Source organism: Saccostrea cucullata, unplaced genomic scaffold (genome assembly GCF_032062105.1).
Source record: "Saccostrea cucullata isolate Sc308-1 unplaced genomic scaffold, CSIRO_AGI_Scuc_v1 ctg3559, whole genome shotgun sequence".
NCBI lineage: Eukaryota > Metazoa > Mollusca > Bivalvia > Ostreida > Ostreidae > Saccostrea > Saccostrea cuccullata.
In genome coordinates, this window is record NW_026937860.1 from 35,408 (window position 1) to 60,446 (window position 25,039).

A 25,039-nucleotide genomic window follows, 5' to 3' on the forward strand; every position below is an offset into this window, starting at 1 on the left:
TTTATTTCACGAGTGGGACAGGATTTTTTGATATTTTCACGAGTGTGAAGCACGAGTGAAAATATAAAAAAATCCTGTCTCACGAGTGAAATAAATTCCATATTCAACTACAAACCATTGAATTTTCTGTTTATTACATTTTTAAAAAAAAAGTTCTTTGAATTTTCCTTTGCCTCTGTCTTTTTGTAATGGTCATTGGCTCGTGATGTTATAGTTGAGCGGTTGAGACGTCATAGCTTAGTGAGGTAAAAACACTGTAAACATGGATTTAGCAACATATTTTTGGTAATTTTGACAGTTTTATTCGCTGGCAGAATGGTTTATTTTTTTTTCATCTATCTTATATTGGTTCAAGGAAGATTTTTTTTTACAGCAATCTTCGTTATGGTAAGGGAAATTGAGATTTTTCCCGCACTTCTGATATTCTTCACACTGTGACAGGATATCATTTTGATATCCTTTCACACTGTGACAGGATATCATTTTTATTCAATGAATAAATTACAGTATTTCATGGGTAAAAATGTAATAAAATTTAATTCTACAAAAAGGCTATTCAGTAAGACTATTATGACATCATTTGTAAATCATGTCATGTATGTAGACTTATTTTATTGCAGAGCCATCCATTTGATATGATTATTATATAGTGGCTACAGGTATACATTAAGAAATTAACATACTTTTCCTTGATTTTTGAACCAAATTAAGTACAGGTACCTATATCTAACCACCAATATGTGTCCTGTGACTTTATTCTGGCCTTACGTATGTGTCAAAATTAAATTTGAATCAGCTTCGCCTAGCTTTCACACAGAGCTCATGTGAAGTAATTTAATGGGCAGTAAATTAATTCGAATTAAACTAAACGGGAAATTATTGATTCGACTTTGGAAGTTAACTTCCAATATCTTGAACCCCCGGATATCTTGAAGTTGTATCCAGGTCCCATCAACATCGAGATACTGATATTTCACTGTAATTCGCATTAAATACTCTCCGTTTAAACATGATTTGAATTTAATTTGCAGTAACTTACGTTTAATTTGAAATAATTTAGTTTTGTTTGTATTCTAGTCTCTTATTGGTTGATTTCCAAAAAGGAACGCAAATTATTTCTCAATAACCTGGTTTGGTATGGGGACACCCCCCCTTGACAACCAGCTGAATCATCTGCATCCATGCAATCCCCTCATTTCCAGTCCTTGGGATTCATGGAAAATTCCAGATTTAATAAATGTACCTTTAACTTCAAACAGTAGCTCGATCTTACCTCATGTAAACAAACATCATGGCTGCTAGATCTGTGTATCAGTTATTACCTCCCCTTGTTTCATACCACTTCCGTTACTAAGGATGTATTATTGAGTGGCAAATTTGAACTCATAAAAAGCAGCACAATTAATTTAAAATTAAATTATAAGGAATGACTCTAATTCTTGGCCACATTATTCGATTATAACCTGGTTTGGGTCAGTTTACGCTTTTTAGCTCACCTCAACGAAGTTGGGGGAGCTTATGTAATACCCTCGGCGTCGGCGTCCCGGGTTAAGGTTAAGTTTTTTGGAGCAGTTTTCTTTTTAAGTACTTCTATGTCCTATATTGATTAGACATGCATGGAAGATGGTTCTAGTGTGTTTCATTGTACCAGTCAAAGTTTCAGATGCTGCAATTTTAGCAAAGGAATGACCAGGTTAATGTTTTTGGAGCAGGTTAACATTTTTGGTGCAGTTTTTGGTGTAGGTTTCATTTCCAAGTAACTATAAGCCCTATGTTAACCAAACTTGCATGGATGATACATCTAAGGATGCATACTACCGGGCTTGCTTCGGATGCTGAATCTGACCTACTTTTTCCGGTAGAGCGAACAGGTTAAAGTTATTTGGTGCAGGTTTCATTTCCAAGTATCTGTAAGTCCTATGTTGACCAAACTTGCATGGATAATACATCTAAGGATGGATACAACCAGCCTTGCTTCGGATGCTGAATCTGACCTACATTTTCCGGTTGAGTGAACAGGTTAAAGTTTTTGGTGCAGGTTTCATTTCCAAGTATCTGTAAGTCCTATGTTGACCAAACTTGCATGGATGATACATCTAAGGATGGATACTACCAGGCTTGCTTCGGATGCTGAATCTGACCTACATTTTCCGGTTGAGTGAACAGGTTAAAGTTTTTGGTGCAGGTTTCATTTCCAAGTAACTATAAGCCCTATGTTGACCAAACTTGCATGGATGATACATCTAAGGATGGATACTACCAGGCTTGCTTCGGATGCTGAATCTGACCTACATTTTCCAGTTGAGTGAACAGGTTAAAGTGTTTGGAGCAGGTTTCATTTGCAAGTAACTTTAAGCCCTATGTTGACCAAACTTGCATGGATGATAAATCTAAGGATGCACACTACCGAACTTGCTTCGGATGCTGAATCTGACCTACATTTTCCGGTTGAGTGAACAAGTAAAAGTTTTTGGTGCAGGTTTCATTTCCAAGTAACTATGAGTTCTTTAATGACCAATCTTGCATGGATGATACATCTTAGGATGCATACTACCAGGCTTGCTTCGGATGCTGAATCTGACCTACATTTTGTGGATGAGTGAAAATGTTAGTTTTTGATGTATGTTTCATTTCCAATTAACTATGAGCCTTATAATGTGCAAACTTGCATGGACAATACATCTAAGGATGGATACTACCGGGCTTGCTTCGGATGCTGAATTCGACATATATATTTTTCAGATAATAGACCAGGTTAAAGTTATGGTTGCAGGTCTTTTACCAAAAAACTTTAAGGCTTTTATAACATTGTATAAACCAAACTTGCACAAATGTTGCATCAAGAGATGAAAACTCAAATTTGCTTTAGATGCTGAATTACATTTTCATGAAGAAGAACTACTTTCAATTTTTTATGTTGGTCTACTTCAAAGTATCAGATCAAAATTGCTTAGATATTTTCATTTTTGGAATGTACATTTTTTGTTGGTTAATTGTGTGACTTTGCCTTATTTAAAGACAACATTCGTTGAGGTGAGCTCTGTAATCTCTGATTACCTATGTTTTATAATCCGCTTCGCAGATTATAAAGCGTAAACTGACCCAAACCAGGTTATAATCGAATAATGTGGCCAAGATTCAGAGTCATTCCTTAATTAAACTCTCTGTGTGAACAGAGCATAAAGATTTACTTTTACACCCTTTGTTGAAATATTTATTGATTAATGAACTTGCATGAAGAATTGTGTGCTCATGTAAATTTTGTTGGTTTTTACAATAGATTAACATTGGAAGTATTAGGTGTATGATTAATTTTAAAAATCAGTTCAATTTATTACAAGATTTTTTGATATCACTGCATATTAACTCTAATGTATATTCTGAATACTTTTGTTCATTTGAAGAAAATTCTAACAAGCCACTGTCATACATCTTAAGATGTAGAAAACATCTCTATTTTCCTGACTTTAACAACAAATACACAACACGCAGATCACACAATCTGACACATATATTACATTCTTTTTATGCATTTTTTTTAGTCTTTGATTTCAGATACTGACCAGAAACTTTTTTTGTATGTGTCTGGTTTTGCTGGGCAGTACATCTATATTTTTACTTCGTCGATATCATTTGTTATGCTGTGGGGATGGTTAAGTTCCAACTACAAATTGGACATTGATGAATGAAAACCCTGATCATTTCCTGAATAAAGTATTGATCAGTGGGATTTAAATGAATGGTTGTGCTCATTAAGTCATTTTACACTGCTCATCTGTTTGTCTTGTCTTTTACAAGCCTTCTTATCTACTGTAGAGGCTTTGAAATAGGATTAGTCAATGTGCGAAACTTCACAATACATGGCCATGCTTTTACATTGAATTTTTTCCTTCTTTTGTAAATAGATCGATAGTTCAGGAGAAAATCTGCAAGCTGTTCTCTTTAGTACCAGAACTGGAAGTGAAGACAGAGGAATTTGAGGTATGGGATATTGGAAAAAGAAATTCAATACAACAAAGGAAAGCAAAAGTAAAAAAAAAAAACTATAGAAAGAATTCAGGATATGAATCAAGTGTAAAATTGGTATGTGTAAGACAATGAGGGATTAGAAGCAAGCAATCATTCAAGCAGTCAGATCAAATCAGAACATTTCTTCAAAGAATCCACTTTACTACAGCATAAAAAGTCTCAAATTTTGAAAATGTTAAAGTTATTCAAATTAAAAATATTTTTGCCATTTTGAGAAAATCTATAATTTAATTTGCATACCTTAACATTGTGAATAGGTTGGTTGCTTTTTCAGTTTCTAGAAATTCCATGCACTTAAATCTTTCTCTGAAAAAATATATACTGTATACGGGGAAATTTTCGCATCCGTTTAATTTTCGCCCATTTCGCCCTCGTCGTAAGTGGGTGAATTTAAAACAGGACGAACCTATTACAGAAAATTCATTCATCATTATCTGCATTGTGGCACTCTATTTTTCTCAATTTGATTTGCAAAATCAGCAACTGTGAAGGGCCTATCTCTTTCCATAATGTTACAAACTCTTTAAAATTTTTGATCATTTTTTTTTTTTTTTTTTACATTTATTCATTTGCTTGGAGATACAAAATCTTTATCATTCAAAAAATCCTGTGCCATTTATACATAAATCTCAAATTAAGCTCACTTGAGTCAAAGATTCATGCGAGTTTTTCTGATGAAAATTTTCCTTTATATGTCAAAGTCTCTGACATCATAATAAACTTTTTACAATTTTATCTTTATCTCCAGAACCATTGGGCCATTTTCTACTGAAGTTGGCACAGAGGATATCCTTGGGAATGGAGGATTTAAATTTACTGTACACAGGGTTATTTTTGCCCCGTATTATTTTCGCCCTTTCATATTTGGAAATAAGTTTGCCCTGTTTTAAATTCACCCAAAAAGATTTTTGTTTAAGATATTTTACTATATACTTTGAATTGGCCTCGTTTTAAATTCACCCACTTCCAACAAGGCACCTTCGCTAGTCAAGGGTTTCTGATACGCTACTCTCCTCATAATCCCTTGGCATACGATGTTGAGAGAACTTGGGTTTTTTTTAGATGAGTTCTGATACACCCGATTGACCAATCAGCAATTGTTTTTTGTAAATGACGATATTTGTGTTCAGGATACTTCTTGACTCTTTAATCTCGGAAATGAACAACGCAAGTAAACAATGATCCATAAGATAACATGCAATTCTATTAATAGCTATGGTGTCATCCAATATCTTCTAAATATGTGATTAAGAATCTATATTGAAGCTTCAAATTTGTACTATAAACAATAAATAAACATAACTTAATTATTGCTTCTTAATTATTCTTGAAAAAACTTTGACTTAATTTTTTTAAACACGCGTCTTTATTTCTGTGGATGACGCAATCTGTGCATGATACTTGATAGATTCAAGATCACGTGCTGAAAACAATCCAGTCTTTTTACTTCTCCGTATGCCAAGGGTTCATGAGGAGAGTAGTGTGTCAGAAATCCTTGGCTAGCAAAGATGTCAACGAGGGTGATAGAGGCGAAAATAAAATGGGGGCGAAAATTTCCCTGTATACAGTATTTAAATGAAGGGCCACACTCTCTTCCTAGAGGAGATAAAGAAGAAGTTGTGAAAATTGGGTTTGGTAATTATGTTCTCAAGAACCACTGAGCCAGAATGAACCATGTGAAAGATTAATTCCTGGAAAAGAGTAGATTATATTTTGTTTAAATCAAGACTACCAGGGGTGGGTGAAGCCACTATGGACAAATAAATCCGTTAATACCTCATCAAGAACAGCAAAACCATGATCAGAAGCATCCTCATGTAGTATAGATTCAAATTTTAAGCCCCATCCACCTGTTGTTGTGAAGCCGCTATGGGCAAACAAAGATTTATATGATAGGTATATGCAGGATTTTTAAAACAAAAAATCTTCTCTTGAAGAACAGCAAACAATATCAGGCATATTTATGTAGAAGCATCCTGATGTAGTGGAAAGTGGTGTAATTTCAAGTTTGTTCAAATGTACCCCTTGTGGATAGGGTTTAGGGTTGATTCATAATGAGCATCAAAGTTGTTTAATCTTTAAAATTCTTTTTCCCAAGAAAAGCAAAATCATAAGTCATCATATTGAAGCATCCTCACCTATGGCAAGATTCAAGTTTGTTCAAATTATGACTTTTAGTGTAGGTTTGAACCACAATGGGCAAAAGGTATACATGTATTACTAAAATTCCTAAAAATTTTAAAATATGCAAGCATCCACAGGCATGGTAGAAACCATGATCCCTAGGGATTGGGATGGGACACAACTGGAGATTTAAGTTTTATGTAAGAATGAATGATAAGAAGAACCTGCCAATAAAAGAACAAAAAGGGCTACATGTATTTTAAGGCATATGAGCCTGTGGGCCTCTTATACCTAATTTCCTGTTTTTTTATGGCCTGCCATGAATATGACCGGGGCATATAGTGTTTGTCATGTCCATCTTCCGTCCTTCCGTCTAGCTGTCCTTCTGTCCTTCTGTCACACTTAGTGTTTAGCTCTGTTCAAAGCTCTGTTTCGAAGAAACTATCCAAGATAATTATACCCCCGCTCCAAAGGAGAGGGGGGTATACTGTTTTACCCTTGTGTGTCTGTCTGTCTGTCTGTCTGTCCGTCTGTCTGTCCGTCTGTCTGTCCGTAACAAATTTTTCGTCACAGTTTTCTCAGGAACTACTCATCGCAGATGCTTGAAATTTTAACACAATCTTCTCTGAGACGTGCCATACGGTGGGATATATTCTTGTCCAAATCGGATGTCAACTTCCTGTTTGTCTGTGCGTCTGTCCGTTTCATACATAACAAATTTTCGTCGCAGTTTTCTCAGCAACTACTCATCGCAGATGCTTGAAATTTTAACACAATCTTCTCTGAGACATGCCATACGGTGGGATACATTTTGGTTCAAATCGGATGTCAACTTCCTGTTTGTCTGTGCGTCTGTCCGTTTCATACATTATGAATTTTTGTCGCAGTTTTCTCAGCAACTACTCATTGCAGATGCTTCAAATTTTAGTACACTTTATGTTGAGGCATGCCATTTGGTTGGATTAATTTTGATATGAAACTGATGTTAACTTCCTGTTTGTCTGTGCATCTGTCTGTAATGGATCTTGTGTATATTAACATGATCGTGTTTATTCTCATCAGAGCGGGGGTATTCCTAGTGAGCATTCGCTCACAGATTTCTTGTTTCATCAAACTTCATATGCTGATAGATATTGATGAGAGCTATGCAACTGCATCAACATTTTGACCTGGACCTTTCCTATGACCTTGACCATACTTTTCTTTATTTAGTGTTAAGCTCAGTTTTAAACATACCATTCATTGACAAGATGGTGTTTTCAAACTTCATATTCTGATAGATATTGATGAGAGCTATGCAACTGCATCAACATTTTGACCTGGACCTTTCCTATGACCTTGACCATATTTTTCTTTATTTAGTGTTTAGCTCAGTTTTAAATATACCATTCATTGACAAGATGGTGTTTTGAAACTTCACATGTTGATACATACTGATGAGAGCTATGCAACTGCATCACCATTTTGACCTTGACTTTTCCTTTGACCTTGACCTCACTTATCTTTAATTAGTGTTCAGCTCAATTTTAAAAATACCATTCTAGATATTTTATCAAACTTCATATGTTGATACATATTGATGAGGAATATGCAACTGCATGAACATTTTTGACCTTGACCTCACTTTTCCTAAACCAGTGTCAAACTTCATATGCTGATAGATACTGGTGGAAGCAATTCAACTGCATCAATATTTTTGACCTTGCCCTTTTATTGGAACTTGACCTTTCATTTGACCTTGACCTCACTTATGTTTAATAAGTGTTTAGCTCAGTTTTAAAGATACAATTCAATATATTTTTATCAAACCTCATATGCTGTTACATACTGATGCAATTCAACTGCATCAACATTTTTGACCTTGACCTTTCCTTTGACCTTGACCTCACTGTCAAACTTCATTTGCTGATACATATTAATGTAAGCAATTCCAATGCATGAACATTTTTGACCTTGAACTTTTATTTGACCTTGACCTTTCATTTGACCTTGACCTCACTTATCTTTAATTAATGTTTAGCTCAGTTTTAAAGATACCATTCAAAATATTTTTATCAAACCCCATATGCTGTTACATATTGATTAGAGCAATTCAACTGCTTCAACAATTTTGACCTTGACCTTTCCTTTGACCTCACTTTTCCTAAATCAGTGTCAAACTTCATATGCTGATACATACTGATTAGGGATGTCAAAATTGTCAATAATTGATATTCGAATATTCGATAGGAGTATTCGAATATATTCGAATATTCGATAAAATAAATACAATTTGCATTATAAAATATATAATACAAATCATGACCCCCGGGGGTAGGGCGGGGCCACAATGGCCGACCAAAGTTTTACATAGAAATATATAGGAAAATTCTTTAAAAATCTTCTTCTCAAGAACCACTGTGCCAGGAAAGATGAAACTTATATGGAAGCATCCTCAGGTAGTGTAGATTCACGTTTGTTCAAATCATGACCCCTGGGGGTAGGGCGGGGCCACAATGGCTGACCAAAGTTTTATATAGAAATATATAGGAAAATTCTTTAAAAATCTTCTTCTCAAGAACCACTGTGCCAGGAAAGATGAAACTTATATGGAAGCATGCTCAGGTAGTGTAAATTCAAGTTTGTTCAAATCATGACCCCTGGGGGTAGGGCGGGGCCACAATGGCCGACCAAAGTTTTTACATAGAAATATATAGTAAAATTCTTTAAAAATCTTCTCCTCAAGAACCACTGTGCCAGGAAGGATGAAACTTATATGGAAGCATGCTCAGGTAGTTTAGATTCAAGTTTGTTCAAATCCTGACCCCCGGGGGTAGGGCAGGGCCACCATGGCCGACCAAAGTTTTACATAGAAATGTATAGGAAAATTCTTTAAAAATCTTCTTCTCAAGAAAAACAAAGCCATAATTGATCATATTTATATGGAAGCATCCTCAGGTAGTGTAGATTCAAGTTTGTTCAAATCATGACCCCCGGGGGTAGGGCGGGGCTACAATGGCTGACCAAAGTTTTACATAGAAATATATAGGAAAATTCTTTAAAAATTTTCTTTTCAAGAACCACTATGCCAGGAAGGATGAAACTTATATGGAAGCATCCTCAGGTAGTGTAGATTCAAGTTTGTTCAAATAATGACCCCCGGGGGTAGGGCGGGGCCACAATGGCCGACCAAAATTTTACATAGAAATATATAGAAAATTCTTTAAAAATTTTCTTCTCAAGAATAACAAAGCCATAATTGATCATATTTACATGGAAGCATCCTACGGCAGTGTAGATTAATGTTTGTTCAAATCATGACCCCCAGGGGTAGGGCGGGGCCAAAATGGCCATCCAAAGTTTTACATAGAAATATATAGGAAAATTCTTTTAGAATCTTCTTCTCATGAATAGCAAAGCCATGACTGGACATGGGACTACTTTTGGATTTAAACTTTTCAATAATAAACCAATTTCTACTTTTTCCTAGCCACAGTGCTCAGGTGAGCGATGTGGCCCATGGGCCTCTTGTTAAGTAATCCAACGGAAATGTCTTAATTTTTTTTTTTAATCAAATCTTATTCCTAGTCAATGGTACGCACTTGATTCAATAAAACTTGCCAGATTTTTCTCTCTTATTAATGCTTGTATACTTAAAAACCGAATATTCGAATCATACATTTATATTAATTCGAATATCAACTCATCGAATGAATATTCGAATATTCGTTGACATTCCTAATACTGATATAAGCAATTCAACTGTGTCAACATTTTTACCTTGACCTTTTATTTGACCTTGACCTCACTTTTATCAAATTGTGATTAAGTCAGTTTTAATTAAAGAAATCATTCTAGATATTTATATCAAACTTCATACGTTGATACATATTGATGTAAGGTATGCAACTGCATCAACATTTTTTACCTTGACCTTTCCTTTGACCTTGACCTCACTATTTCTATCTGTTTTCGTCCGTCATCTGTCGTCCGTCGTGCGTTAACACTTCAACATTTTCAGCTTCTTCTCTGAAACCACTGAACCAATTTCAACCAAATTTGGCATATAGCATCTATGGGTGAAGGGGAACAAAAATTGTGAATTTCATGGTCCCTGCCCCCCTGGGGCCTGGGGGGTGGGGCAAAAACCGCAAAAATTAGTGCAATCTTTAAAAATCTTCTTTACTCCTGGACATCAAGCAGTCAAACTGTTGGTATGATTGTAATCAGCATTACCGAAATTGTGAAATTCATGGCCCCAGGGTCAGGGGTTCTAGTGCTAGGGCGGGGCTAAATAGGTTATATACGGTAGTGAAAATGCATAATTTCTTTGAAATTCTTCTTTTCTGCTCCTGGGCATTAAATAAATTAACCAAGTGCATAGTTGAATTGAAAATGACTGCCTCTTCCAAAATTGTTAAGTTAATGACCCCAGGGTCAGGGGTTCTAGTGCAAGGGCGGGGCCATATAGGTTATTATAGTAAAAATGCAGTAATTCTTTGATATTTTTTTCTGTTTGCGGGCATTTAATAAACTTACCAAGTGCAAAGTTAAGTTGAATAAGGCTGCCTCTTCTAAAATTGTGAATCTAATGGCCCCAGGGTCAGGGATTCTAGTGGCAGGGCGGGGCTATATAGATTATATAGTGAAAATGCATAATTTCTTTGAAATTCTTCTTTTCTGCTCCTGGGCATTAAATAAACTAACCAAGTACATAGTTATTTTGAATAAGGCTGCCTCTTCCAAAATTGTGAATTTCATGACCCCTGGGTTGGGTGTTCTGGTGTTAAGGTGGAGCTCTATTGATTATATAGTGAAAATGCATAAACTCTTTAAAAATCTTCTTTTCTGCACATGGGTATTAAATCAATGAACTTTGTACATAGTTATGAGGAGCAAGGATGCCAATCTTTGAGGTTTGTGAATTTCAGGGCCCCAGGGTCAGGGCTTCTTGTGTTACAGTTAGGGCGGGGCTCTAATGTTTATGTAGTGAAAATGCACAAATTCTTTGAAAACCTTTTCCTTTGCAGATTGGTATTAATCAACAACATGATGAAATAAAATTTATAAAATTTCCAAAATTTTTAAAGATGTGGCCCCAGGGTCAGTGGTTCGTGTGGGATGGGGTGCACAACTTATAATGATAAAGTGGAAATGCATTTTCTCTTTGTTGCTGTGATCTACATGTACCTCTTGGTATTACTAACCAAAGTAAACGTGCTGAGTGCATAATTATGATAAGCAATGGTGCCTCTTTCAAAATTGTGAATTTCATGGCCTCTGGATTAAAACATGAATCAAATTCAATTGTTGGAAAGTTGTTGCATGATACTCAGGTGACCTATAAGGCCCATGGGCCTCTTGTCTTAAATAAGTGTCAAACATCATATGCTGATACATACTGATGTAAGCAATTCAACTGTATTAACATTTTTGATCTTGGCCTTTTATCTGACCTTGACCTCCGTTTTATCAAATTGTTTTAAAATGGTTTTAAAGAAACCATTTATAATATTTTTTTCAACTTCATATGTTGAAACAAACTTATGAGAGCTTTTCAACTACATCAACAGTTTTTGACCTTGGCATTTCCTTTGACCTTTAACCTCATTTTAATGAAATTAGTGTCAAACTTCATATGCTGATGCATATTGATGTAAGCAATTCAACTGCATCAATATTCAAGATATTCTGATCAAATTTCTTGCATTAATACAAATTTTCACGTCGCATTACTAATATACCCTCTGCGGGGCATTCATGTCCTATGGATATTTTTCTAGTTTTAAATTTACATTTATGAATATTGATTTCTTGCTTATATAAATCAATTAAACATAACACCTGTAAGTCTAAATTGAGAGAACAATCATATTTTTCCATGTGAGCATGATAATTTTCAGTTACATCACATTGGTCTCCTATCTTGTAGAGGTTCCATCAGTATGCTGTGTCAGCCCTCTGGCTCTTTGTTCAGGGCAGTGACCCTGATGTTAGCAGGGCTGCCTTCCAAGCTCTGTCAAAGTTTGACATCAGAAGTTTTAGTCTTGCTCAAATCGCAGACAAGGTAACATTTACAATGAAGGATTTAATCGCAAACAAATGGTAACATTTACAATAATCAGATCAGATAATATTGACAATAAAATCCAAATTCCAGAAAAAAGGTTCACATCCCAGATAAGGTGATATATACAACAAAAGCCCACATCCCAGACAAAGGCCCACATCCCAGACAAAGGCCCACTCCCCAGACAAAGGCCTATATCCCAGAAAAAGGCCCACATCCCAGACAAAGGCCCACATCTCAGACAAAGGCCCACATCCCAGACAAAAGCTCACATCCCAGACAAAGGCCCACATCTCAGACAAAGGGCCACATCCCAGACAAAAGCCCACATCCCAGACAAAGGCCCACATCCCAGACAAAAGCCCACATCCCAGACAAAGGCCCACATCCCAGACAAAGGCCCACATCCCAGACGAAGGCCCACATCCCAGACGAAGGCCCACATCCCAGACAAAGGCCCACATCCCAGACAAAGGCCCATATCCTAGACAAAGGCCCACATCCCAGAACAAAGGCCCACATTCCAGACAAAGGGCCACATCCCAGACAAAGGCCCATATCACAGACAAAGGCCCATATTCCAGACAAAAGCCCACATCCTAGTCAAGGATCCAAATCCCAGAAAAAATGTTTGCATCCCAGACTACATGACTTTTACAATAAAGCCCACATTCCAGACAAAGGCCCACATCCTAGACAGAGAATCATCCCAAAATGATGCTTGGCAAGACAGTCAACCCTTGATATGTGAACTCAAATGACCAAAAATATTTTGACAATATCCCAGAATTTTAGATAATTAGGTTAGATTAAATAAAGAAAAAAAATGGTTTGAACTTTCATCTAACATTGAAGTATCCGTAGTAATTGAGATATGGATGTCCAAATGTTATAACATTTGAAGTCTGGGAATTTAGAGAAATATTATCAACTTCACTGAAGTTTTTGAGGAAGTAATATTTTCAACCATTTACTCTTAAAATGAGAGAATGGATTCACTGATGAGAATTTCATGGTACTTAACTTCGAGATGAAGACATCATCTGACTTTGTTCAATCTACTTATAGAGTCAATTTACTTGATTTTGTATATTTTCTAGATGTGAATTCAAGGTCTCTGTGTTGTTTAACAAAAATCAAAAAGTTAGTTAATTATAAAAACAAGTAATGTGTTGTACCATGCCCTGTTTTATTTATTGTACATAGGTAACAATTATTATGTTGATAACTCAATACTACCTCAGATCCTTGCTATTGACTCCTATAATTTCTTCTGACAGGTAAAAGAGGACATTGTTAGACAGGCTCAGGCCGTCATTGACAGGGGAGATAATCCCGACCTGACAGTAGAGGATGTCATTAAGGAGGTCCCTGGTATCTGTTACACACGGATGCTGGGGATAATCTCACCAGAGGTGTATGAAGGTAATCCTAGCTAGTTTTATATCGTTAAGGAGGTCCCTGGTATCTGTTACACACGAATGCTGGGGATAATCTCACCAGAGGTGTATGAAGGTAATCCTAGCTAGTTTTATATCGTTAAGGAGGTCCCTGGTATCTGTTACACACGAATGCTGGGGATAATCTCACCAGAGGTGTATGAAGGTAATCCTAGCTAGTTTTATATCGTTAAGGAGGTCCCTGGTATCTGTTACACACGAATGCTGGGGATAATCTCACCAGAGGTGTATGAAGGTAATCCTAGCTAGTTTTATATCGTTAAGGAGGTCCCTGGTATCTGTTACACATGAATGCTGGGGATAATCTCACCAGAGGTGTATGAAGGTAATCCTAGCTAGTTTTATATCGTTAAGGAAGTCCCTGGTATCTGTTACACACGGATGCTGGGGATAATCTCACCAGAGGTGTATGAAGATAATCCTAGCTAGTTTTATATCGTTAAGGAAGTCCCTGGTATTTGTTACACACGAATGCTGGGGATAATCTCACCAGAGGTGTATGAAGGTAATCCTAGCTAGTTTTATATCGTTAAGGAGGTCCCTGGTATTTGTTACACACGAATGTTGGGGATAATCTCACCAGAGGTGTATGAAGGTAATCCTAGGTAGTTTTATATCGTTAAGGAAGTCCCTGGTATCTGTTACACACGGATGCTGGGAATAATCTCACCAGAGGTGTATGAAGGTAATCCTAGCTCAGTTATATAACGGCAACCTCATCAGAGGTAAATTAAGGTAATCTCACAAGTTGAATATGTAAGGTGATCTTAACAAAGGTGTGTGAGGGAATTCTGTACAGAATCTGTAGTTAAATTTATAAAATTAAAGTATTGTTTAATTAAGTTTATTAAGGTACTTTGTACATGTACATGATATATATTTACATCCACTGAATATTTTTCCCTTTTGTGCGCCCGAATTTATTCTGGGCATATATTGTTTTTGTCCTGTCTGTCTGTTTGTCTGTTTATCTGTTTGTGTGTTTGTTTGTCTGTTGTCAACTGTAACCTTCGCCATAACTTTTAAACCCTGAGAGATAGAGACTTCGTATTTGGTATGCATACTCCACTAATTAAGCACTTTCAATTGACACTAAGGTCAATGACGTTGTGACCTTGACTGTGACCTATATGCTAAAAATAGCTTTCTCGAACTTTTGTCATAATTTTTTAACCATAGGAGATAGAGACTTCATATTTGGTATGCATACTCCACTAATTAAGTTCTTTCAAATACCAACAAGGTCAATGACCTTGTGACCTTGACTGTAACCTATATGCTAAAAATATCTTTTTCGAACTTTCGCCATAACTTTTGAACCATAGGAGATAGAGACTTTATATTTGGTTTGCATACTCCACTAATTAAGTGTTTTCAAATGACACCAAGGACAATGATCATGTGACCTTGAATGTGACCTGTTTGCTAAAAATTCCTTTTAAGAACTTTGTTGCCGCCTGGCGCATAGTGTTTCAAAAGCACATCTTGTTTTTTCCTAAGAAAATCCTTGAAGTTCATCACTCAGTAAACACTAATAAGCATATCACTGGGACAGATTTCTTGAGCAGTGGCTTACATCAATGAAACAGTGACATATACAATACAATTAGAATACATTTAATCTCTGTAATCCTACATTACGTGAATTCATCAGATACATGTATGTAATATAATATGTGAATTCATATTCAGTTTTCTCAAAGACAAACCCAATTTGCTGTACTTTTTCATTAAAACATGACTTTTTTGTTTATAGGATACAGTGAATTTTTGAGTGAGCATGTGGGGTCAGAGGTTAAGAACCTTGGGCGGGGTGTATACCATTCCTCCTCACGGCGGCTTGGCATGAATTCCACTCGCAGCAAGATGGTGGATTTCATACCAACATTTCTTCAGAAGCAGTATGACACATGTAAACAGCCAGGACTAAGGCCCGGGCTGGCAGGTATTAGTATTACAGTATGACACATGTAAACAGCTGGATTAAGGCCCCAGCTGGCAGGTATTAGTATTTCAGTAAAAAGCCAGGACTAAGGCCCGGGCTGGCAGGTATTAGTATTACAGTTTGACACATGTAAACAGCCAGGACTAAGGCCCAGGCTGGCAGGTAATAGTATTATGGGAAAACAGCCAGGACTAAGGCCTGGACTGGCTATGGCCCTGGCTGGCAGGTATTAGTATTATAGTATTGTTGAAAAAGAAAAGAGCATTTACTCGTTTTTTTTGTGGGTAATTAACATATGCAAAGCCATTTATGAGCAAAGTGAAGAAAAAGTTAAAAAGAACTCTCTTGGATAATTTATTTTTTACTACTAGAAATTTTCAAGGAAGTCAAGTAAAATATTGACCTTTAACGAAGTGACAAAACAATCTCCTTGGCTCATTTTCTACCCATATAGAAATTATGGCACAGAATAAGCATATGTACATGTATTTAGTAGTCCTTGATAAAAATATTTTCTTTGTGTTTATTTTGTCTATAGCGGGACTTTTGTTTAGTTATGATCCTCCCCTGGAAGTTGGAAGAGACGGGAGACCCAGAAAACACTACACTATTACCCACAGCAAAAACTTCCAGCACATGTTTACCACACTGCTTCACGAGGTGTCAGGCTTTGTTATCTATTCTTACATGTATTACTATTTATACTAAAAATCACTTTGGATTTATTCTGTTTTTACCATCTCATAGATATACATGTATATTAAAATTTTTTTATTCGAAATAGAGCCAAGAGGAAACCAATTTTGTTGTTTATGAGCAATGAAAGGAATTTATGGAAAATTATGCAGTTATGTCTGGTTTTATAGTTCTTATTTGTGTTTATATGGTGCTGATCTGTTATTTCAAAGAATTAAGGCCAAGAAAATACATTTTAGAGATATAAATGATAACTTTCCCCCTAAATGAGTTAATAAACTTTGTCAGAAAATTGCCGATTTTGCCAGCACTGCTCGGTGTTTAATTATTTCCCATGTTTTAAGGTGACAATCCAACCCTCCAACTGGCAGCAGTTGGTGCAGCTACCCCAAGCCTGGGTAGCCTTTGTAGACCGGCTGTTCTCGTCAGCTGTTGAGGTATGTAACTAGCCAACAATTAGTTTTAGATTGGCAGTTCTCTTCAGCTGTCAAGGTATGCAAATTGTCTTGAATTAGATGCTTGACTGACAGTTCACTTAAGCTACTAAGGTATGCAAATAGTCACCAGTAAGATTGCAAATGGCGGGTGTGATTGGTTGGCATCATGACACCATATTTGTGTATATGATATAGAACAATGATAAGTTCTGTAATCATGTGACTGGATAAATGTAAGTTACTGCAAATTAAATTTGAACCATGTTCACATGGAGAATTTGTTGCGAATTAGTTTAATTCAAATTTATTTAATGCACATTAAATTACTTCGCATTAGCTCCGTGTGAACGCTAGGCAAAGCTAATTCGAATTAATTGTGTTAATTAATCACTAAAATAAGTGTACAGACACTTTGCCAATATGTCAAATGGATCAGCTCCTGCATAAGGTGACGTGATTTGCAAATGACATCTTAATAGCCTGACTTTTAAATAGAAGTAAAATTTTAACTGATTCACATTAGTTTACATTGCATTATTTTATTTCGAATTAAACTCTCGATGTGAACAGGGCATAAATTAAATTTTCAAACAAGTGTTTTTGAGTGTGTAGATCTTTAGCACACAAAAAATGCCAGTGGACAGAACATGGCAAGACTGACGTATCTGAGTGCTTCATCACAAGGGATCTATCATTATATATTGATATAGATCATTGGATAACCTTGGGGAGAAAGTTTGATAGAAAAGCCAGTGGTTAAAGTCACTTATAGATTTAATTCAGTTGATTTGAAATTTGAAAGTTACTTTATAAACTGCATGTTTACATTCAGAATTTATAAAATTCACATTTATTTGTTTACTTTCCATTTGCAGTACACATCTTGCTTTTCTATATGTAATGAACGTTTAATTTTAGTTTGTTTTATTTTGAAAGGGACGCAAGGCAGAGATTGACCTTCAACTGAAAAAGGATCATATCGGGGAGGAAGAGGCATTGGAGAAACAGAAAGTAGCATGGCTCTGGTAAATTTGAAAGTTAATGTACAGTAAAACTCAGATATATAGAACTCACTTATAGCAATGATGATGGATAAAAGAAATTTTTTTATTTATCAATCCTGTGGAGGACTGTGCAAAATGTTTCCTATTCAGATAAATACAGTAAAACTCGTTTAGTACGAACACGGATACAGCGAATTCACGGATATAGCGAAGTTTTTCTGGGTCCCCGGCAAAATTCTGAACAAATCTTTGTAAAATTTTACGGTTACAACGAACTCTGATACAACGAATTTACGGATATAGCGAACTGATTTTGAGTCTTGTTGAAGTAAAATATAATGAAATTTACATCTTTTATAAAGAACTTTCAAAGATCTCAAAAAAATTGATAAATTTAACTGACTTTGTTCCATGATTTTGCATATAAAATTCAATTCATAATAAAACTTTAGTTATCTTTGGTATGTTTCGTAATATTTGCTTCCCTAACATTTCTTAGTAATACTTAAAGGAAAACATGCATATTGCGAATTCGCTATATATAGTTATACGAATTCGTTATAGGGATATAACGAATTACGGATATAGCGAATTAAATTCACAGGCCCCCAGGACTTCGCTATAACCGAGTTTTACTGTATATAGAATTTTGGAAGTATGGAGGCAGAAATCAATATCCCAGTTAATTTGAACAAACTTGTGTCTTCAATGTGGATTTATTTCATGTTAATACAATTTAGTTAAGCTCTGCTAAACTTGGGAAAAATGTTTTAAATGAAATTTTTAATATTTATTTCTATGTAACACTAAGTTTGATGATTCCTTATTCCCGGGGGGGGGGGGGGGGGGGGGTTGAATAGTAAAGTTAATAACTAAGAAAATACATGTAATATATTAAAACGTGCTGTAAGAGAAACAGTCAGCTGATGATAAACCTAATATTATATATTCCTAGAGCTCTAGTTAATTTAACATATCATGTTTCTTAATACTGGCTTCTAAGTAAAGATCATTCTTATCATGCATGTACTTTATATTATCATGCATGTGTATTTCACATGTAAACCAAATTTGATCTAAAAACCAATTTTGAAGAGGAGCAGATTAACTTATTATAGAGGCTCTATGAGGTTTTTCTGTAAAGTCTGTGGACAATCACAGCTTTGGTTTTGTAAATAAAAAGGAATAAGGTTAAAGATTTAATTTAAACTTTATTATCAGAAAATATAAATATCAAGTTTCAAAGTATTTTGTTATTTGCACTGGAGCGCACAGAGACAGTGTTAAAAAACTTTAAAAGAAAAATCTTCATATTTTCTCTGAATCTCATCTTTTGTGTTGTTTTTCCTATTTATGAAAGAAGTCTTCATATTGACCAGTTTTTATACAAAAGATATTTTATGTGATTTAGTTCTAAATATTGCCCAGTTTAATGAAACTTCATGTAACGTTAGAGGTTTGCCAACATTGAGGTGTTTAGAACTTGATCTTTAACATCCTTCAATGCCAATAATGATGACTAGCCTTAAAGACTGATGTAGGTCGAGGTCAGGAATGAAGAATACAGAGTAATTGTTTTTATGAGTACATTTGCAGGTGGACATTATGTGATGCATTGTAATATTCATCAGGTCAGTCAAAGTAAATCAAGGTTAACATATTCATAACAATGGGAGCGAGCAGTTTGTTTTGAACATTAAGTGTAAGTGCACATTTGTCCACTCTTTTCCTTTATTTTAACCTTATTTTGTTCAATATACAACTACACTTTTCTTAAGTGCAATCAACAAACATGCGCTGACTATGTATTCAGACAATGAAAAACATGTGACCCTGATTATCTATTGATATTCAAAACTTTTCAGGCCCCATGCCTTCCATTATTCTTTTTTATTTTTTTTTTAAAGAATTCTTACAAAACGTTTTTTTCTTCTGCAGGGTGAGAGACAAGTTAACTGATTTGATCAAAACAGCATCTAGGTAAGTAGGAACATGCTAACTGGTGTAGTTGCACTTTCCAATACTGTATACAGGGAAATTTTCGTTCCCGTTTTTTTTTTTTCACCCCGTTTCGCCGTTGTCGCATTTGGGCGAATTTAAAACTGGGTGAATGAAAAAAAAAATGGCATTAACTCTTAATTAGAACTGTGTTTGGACAAATTCAAAAAGGGGCAAAATCGTGTACATGTGTAAAAGGGCGAAAATTATATGGGTCGAAAATAAGTCTGTATACAGTCTCTAAAACAATTCAAAGCAACCCTGCTGATAAAACAAGAAGAACAAGCAAATTCAAAGACTGTTGTCCTAGTGGTGTGAATGCACTAATACACACTTTGAGACTGGTCCTTTGGATGAGATTGTATGAACTGAGGAACTATTTCGCAGTAAGTTCTGGCTTTTAAAAGATCCCTCTTTGCTCAACGGCTCTGAGTGCCGAGTGTAGGTCAAAATTTGCAGCTCTCCACCAGCAAGTGGTGGTGTCTCCATATGAGAAAAAAATACTTGAGGGGGACCTTAAACAACAAACAAACAATGTTACTGTTTTGTTTGTGTGTCCTTCAAGCATCTAAGTCAAGGTCATGAAGTCAAAATTGATTTACCTCTTTGAAGGTGTTGCTGGGTAAAATATGAAAGTTATCTTCTCTTTTTCAAGTTTTAGGTCAAGGACCATCAGACCAAATTAATATTTTTAGCTCACCTGAGCCGAAGGCTCAAGTGAGCTTTTCTGATCACATTTTGTCCGTCGTCCGTCCGTCTGTCCAGCTGTCTGTCTGTCTGTCCGTCTGTAAACTTTTCACATTTTCGACTTCTTCTCAAGAACCACTTGGCCAATTTTGACCAAACTTGGTACAAAGCATCCTTGGGTGAAGGGAAATTTAAATTGTTAAAATAAAGGGCCAAGTTCCCTCACAAGGGGAGATAATCAAGAAAAGACAAAAATAGGGTGGGGTCATTAAAAAATCTTCTTCTCAAGAACCACTGGGTCAGAAAAGCTGAGACTTATGTGGAAGCATCCTAGGGTAGTGTAGATTCTAAATTATTCAAATCATGACCCCCGGGGGAAGGGCGGGGCCACAATGGGGAATCAAAGTTTTACATAGAAATATATAGGAAAAATCTTTGAAAATCTTCTTCTCAAGAACAACTGGGCCAGAAAAGCTGAAACTTATGTGGAAGCATTCTAGTATAGTGTAGATTCTAAATTGTTCAAATCATGACCCCCGGGGGAAGGGCGGGGCCACAATGGGGAATCAAAGTTTTACATAGAAATATATAGGAAAAATCTTTGAAAATCTTCTTCTCAAGAACCACTTGGCCAGAAAAGCTGAAACTTATGTGGAAGCATTCTAGTAGAGTGTAGATTCTAAATTGTTCAAATCATGACCCCCGGGGGAAGGGCGGGGCCATAATGGGGAATCAAAGTTTTACATAGAAATATGTAGGAAAAATCTTTGAAAATCTTCTTCTCAAGAACAACTGGGCCAGAAAAGCTGAAACTTATGTGGAAGCATCCTTGTAAAGTGTAGATTCTAAATTGTTCAAATCATGACCCCCGGGGGAAGGGCGGGGCCACAATGGGGAATCAAAGTTTTACATAGAAATATATAGGAAAAATCTTTGAAAATCTTCTTCTCAAGAACAACTGGGCCAGAAAAGCTGAAACTTATGTGGTAGCATCCTGGTACAGTGTAGATTCTAAATTATTCAAATCATGACCCCCGGGGAAGGGCAGGGCCACAATGGGGAATCAAAGTTTTACATAGAGATATATAGGAAAAATCTTTGAAAATCTTCTTCTCAAGAACCACTGGGCCAGAAAAGCTGAAACTTATGTGGAAGCATCCTGGTATAGTGTAGACTCTAAATTGTTCAAATCATGACCCCCAGGATAAGGGTGGGGCCACAATGGGGAATCAAAGTTTTACATAGAAATATATAGGAAAAATCTTTGAAAATCTTCTTCTCAAGAACCACTTGGCTAGAAAAGCTGAAACTTATGTGCACATGGAAGGATCCTGGGGTAGTGTAGATTTCAAAATGTCTAAATTATGATCAGTGGGGTAGGGTGAGGATGCATTATGTATTATAAGGGGGAAATTTGGTAAAACACAGAATGGTCAAAGCTTCTCAGGTGAGCGATGTGGCCCATGGGCCTCTTGTTTGAAAGGTCTTTCCACAGGTAATGTACATAAAAATGAAATAATTAAGAAATCAGTTCCTCTACTCAATGACATTTAGAAATTATGACCAGGGCAAAGGTAATTTTAATTTTTTTGAAAAAAAAGGCCAAACTTCAAGATAATGGAATCAAAATGCTAAGCCTATATTGGAAAGGTTTTGTTGGAGGTAATGTTTCTGTGAAAATGATAGTCTTTATATATTTCCTCATTCCAATTAATGCAAAGAATCGAAGATTTGAGTTTTTCTGACAGATAGACTGATAGACAAAGGAGAGAGATATTACATAGGCAAAATTAATAAGATTTAATATCCCCTTGCTTTTGCAAAAGAAAGTGACAATTAATAAGTATTTTTCACATCTGTATGGAAAACAAAAAAACCCACTTATAATGGCAAGATAAAGGTAGTTGATCTTTAAGGCCAAAAAAAAAAATTAATAGTTTCTCAGTCCAAAAATTCAAAATTCAATGTGGCAGGCAGGCTTTTTTTTTGAAACATATTTTACACCTTTTTATGCCCTGCCATGAATATGGCCGGGGCATATAGTGTTTGTCGTGTCCGTCTTCCGTCCTTCTGTCTGTCCTTTCGTCACACTTTGCATTTAGCTCTGTTCGAAGAAACTATGCAAGATATTTTCATCAAACATCATATGCTGATATATATTGATGAGAGCTATGCTATTGCATCAACATTTTTTACCTTGTCCTTTTCTTTGACCTTGACCTCACTTTTTTAAACTTAGTGTTTAGCTCAGTTTTAAACATACCATTCAAGATGATGGTATCAAACTTAAATGTTGATACATACTGATGAGAGCTATTCAGCTGCATCTCCACTTTTACCTTGACCTTTCCTTTGACCCTGACCTCACTTTTCTTTAATTAGTGTTTAGCTCAGTTTTAAAGATACCATTCAAGATAGTATTTTCAAACTTCATATGCTGATACATACTGAAGAGAGCTATTTTACTGCAACACCATTTTTGACCTCAACCTTTCCTTTAACCTTGACCACACTTTTCTTAAATTGGTGTTTAGCTCGTTTTTTAAGAAACCATCCAAGATATTTTTATCAAACTTCATATGCTGATACATACTGGTTAGAGCTATTCGACTGCATCAACATTTTTGACCTTGACCTTTCCTTTGACCTTTGACCTCACTTTTCTGTAATCAGTGTCAAACTTTGCATGCTGATACATACTGATGTAAGCAATTCAACTGCATCAACATTTTTGACCTTGACCTTTTATTTGACCTTGACCTTGACCTCACTTTCATCAAATTCTGTTTAAGTCGGTTTTAAAGAAATCAGTCAAGATATTTTTATTTAACTTCATATATTGATGCATATTGAGGAGAGATATGCAACTGCATCAACATTTTTTACCTTGATCTTTCCTTTGACCTTTGACTTCACTTTTCCTAAATAAGTATGAAATTCATATGCTGATACATATTGATGTAAGCAATTCAACTGTATCAGTTTTTGACCTTGACCTTTCATTTGACCTTGATCTCACTTTTATCTAATTGTGTTTAAGTTAGTTTTAAAGAAACCATCTATAAATATTTTTTTGAACTTTGTAAGCTGATACATACTGATGAGAGCTCTCAACTGCATCAACATTTTTAAACCTTAGCATTTCTTTTGACCTTGACCTCACTTTAAAGAAATTAGTGTCAAACTTTATATGCTGATACATACCAACATAAGCAATTCATCTGCATCACTTTTCAAGATATTCTGATCAAATTTCATACACTAATACAAATTTTCATGTTGCATTACTAATATTCCCTCAGCGGGGCATTCATGTCCTATAGACATATTTCTAGTTAAGTCATATGTTCAATAAAATGATAATATCTACATGTACTTATTCTTAAGTTTTGTTCTCTGAAATTAGCTATAATATGTATTCAACTTTAAATAATGTTATTCCAAATATTTATTTAAAAGTTACCTCATAAAATACTGTAAATTTAAAAGAAATACTTAGTATATTGTTTTGCTAATAAAAAAGTCTTTCTTATTGAAAAGGGGAATAACTCGATTTTCGTTTTCAACTTGGAAAAACAGATTATTTCCCTTTTCAATATGTCAATAAAATTAATCAATGCGGCCATTTTTTAATTGATGCGGCGGTGCCTGAGAAACTATTGATTAATTTTTTTTGGTCTAACGATAGATAATTTATTGTTGTTTATTACCTTGTGTTCAGATCTTAAAGCACATGCACTTTTAACCATAAAAGAAATTATCACACATTTCAAACTCTACTCTGATGTCCCTGGAATACCCAACAAACTAGACAGTGATTCCTTAAATTTTTATTTCTGATAATGTGAAAAAATTGTTTAAAATGTTGATTTGTTAAAAACATGCTTTCAATAGATTTAAAATACAGGAATGCTGGTTATAAACCTAGAAATTTGAAGAATGTTGGTATAGAAGCAATATGATCAAATCAAATTTTTGCCAGTTTTTCTCGAACAAACAGTGCTCAGAAAGCAAGCATGTTTAATACTCTAATGACTAGCAATCCTGAATAACATGTGTCATCCTTCAACAAGCATGGAAACTGGAAGTATTTCTATCTAATTCTTTAGAAAATAAAATGAATGTGCTGATTATCTTCAAAATATGCAAAAGACATGAAATTAGAATTTAAAAGCAGGTTTTAGTTTTGGGATATGGGAGGAATTGATCTAGTTTGTAATCAGAAACTAACATGACTGTTACATCACCAAGCATATTAACGGTATTGTAAAAATGTATTAGTTCTCTGAAAATCTTTTTTGCTTGGGTTTGTATTAAAGTCAGGTGACCATTCAAGCCCACGGGCTCTTGTTTTTGATTTTACATATTAAATTCTAAAATATTTTATTTACTGATGGATACAATTAAGAGTGAAATCTGCGAAATGAAAAACTTAATTGTTTTTCTTGATATTAAATTTGTTATGCAAAATTGTCTTGAATTATCATTTAGTAAAAATACATAATTTCCATTGTATATTACCAAAGTATACATATAACTACTTAGAGCAATGTCTGCAAATTTAATGAATTGAAAAACTTTATTGTTTTTCATATTTGTTACTGTAGATC

General features: G+C 35.2%; 1 protein-coding gene across 1 annotated transcript in view; it reads left to right on the forward strand.

Annotated features, from left to right (window-relative positions):
- LOC134248988 (focadhesin-like) overlaps positions 1 to 25,039 on the forward strand; it is a gene marked incomplete at both ends in the record, with an annotated part of 68,358 nt that overhangs the window by 34,168 nt on the left and 9,151 nt on the right. Inside the window, 8 exons of the mRNA XM_062731367.1 lie at positions 3,906 to 3,981; positions 12,065 to 12,199; positions 13,483 to 13,627; positions 15,419 to 15,607; positions 16,146 to 16,267; positions 16,648 to 16,740; positions 17,677 to 17,765; positions 19,683 to 19,724. Of these exons, the coding sequence (XP_062587351.1) occupies positions 3,906 to 3,981; positions 12,065 to 12,199; positions 13,483 to 13,627; positions 15,419 to 15,607; positions 16,146 to 16,267; positions 16,648 to 16,740; positions 17,677 to 17,765; positions 19,683 to 19,724 (891 nt within the window). The remainder of the gene's footprint in view (positions 1 to 3,905; positions 3,982 to 12,064; positions 12,200 to 13,482; positions 13,628 to 15,418; positions 15,608 to 16,145; positions 16,268 to 16,647; positions 16,741 to 17,676; positions 17,766 to 19,682; positions 19,725 to 25,039) is intronic.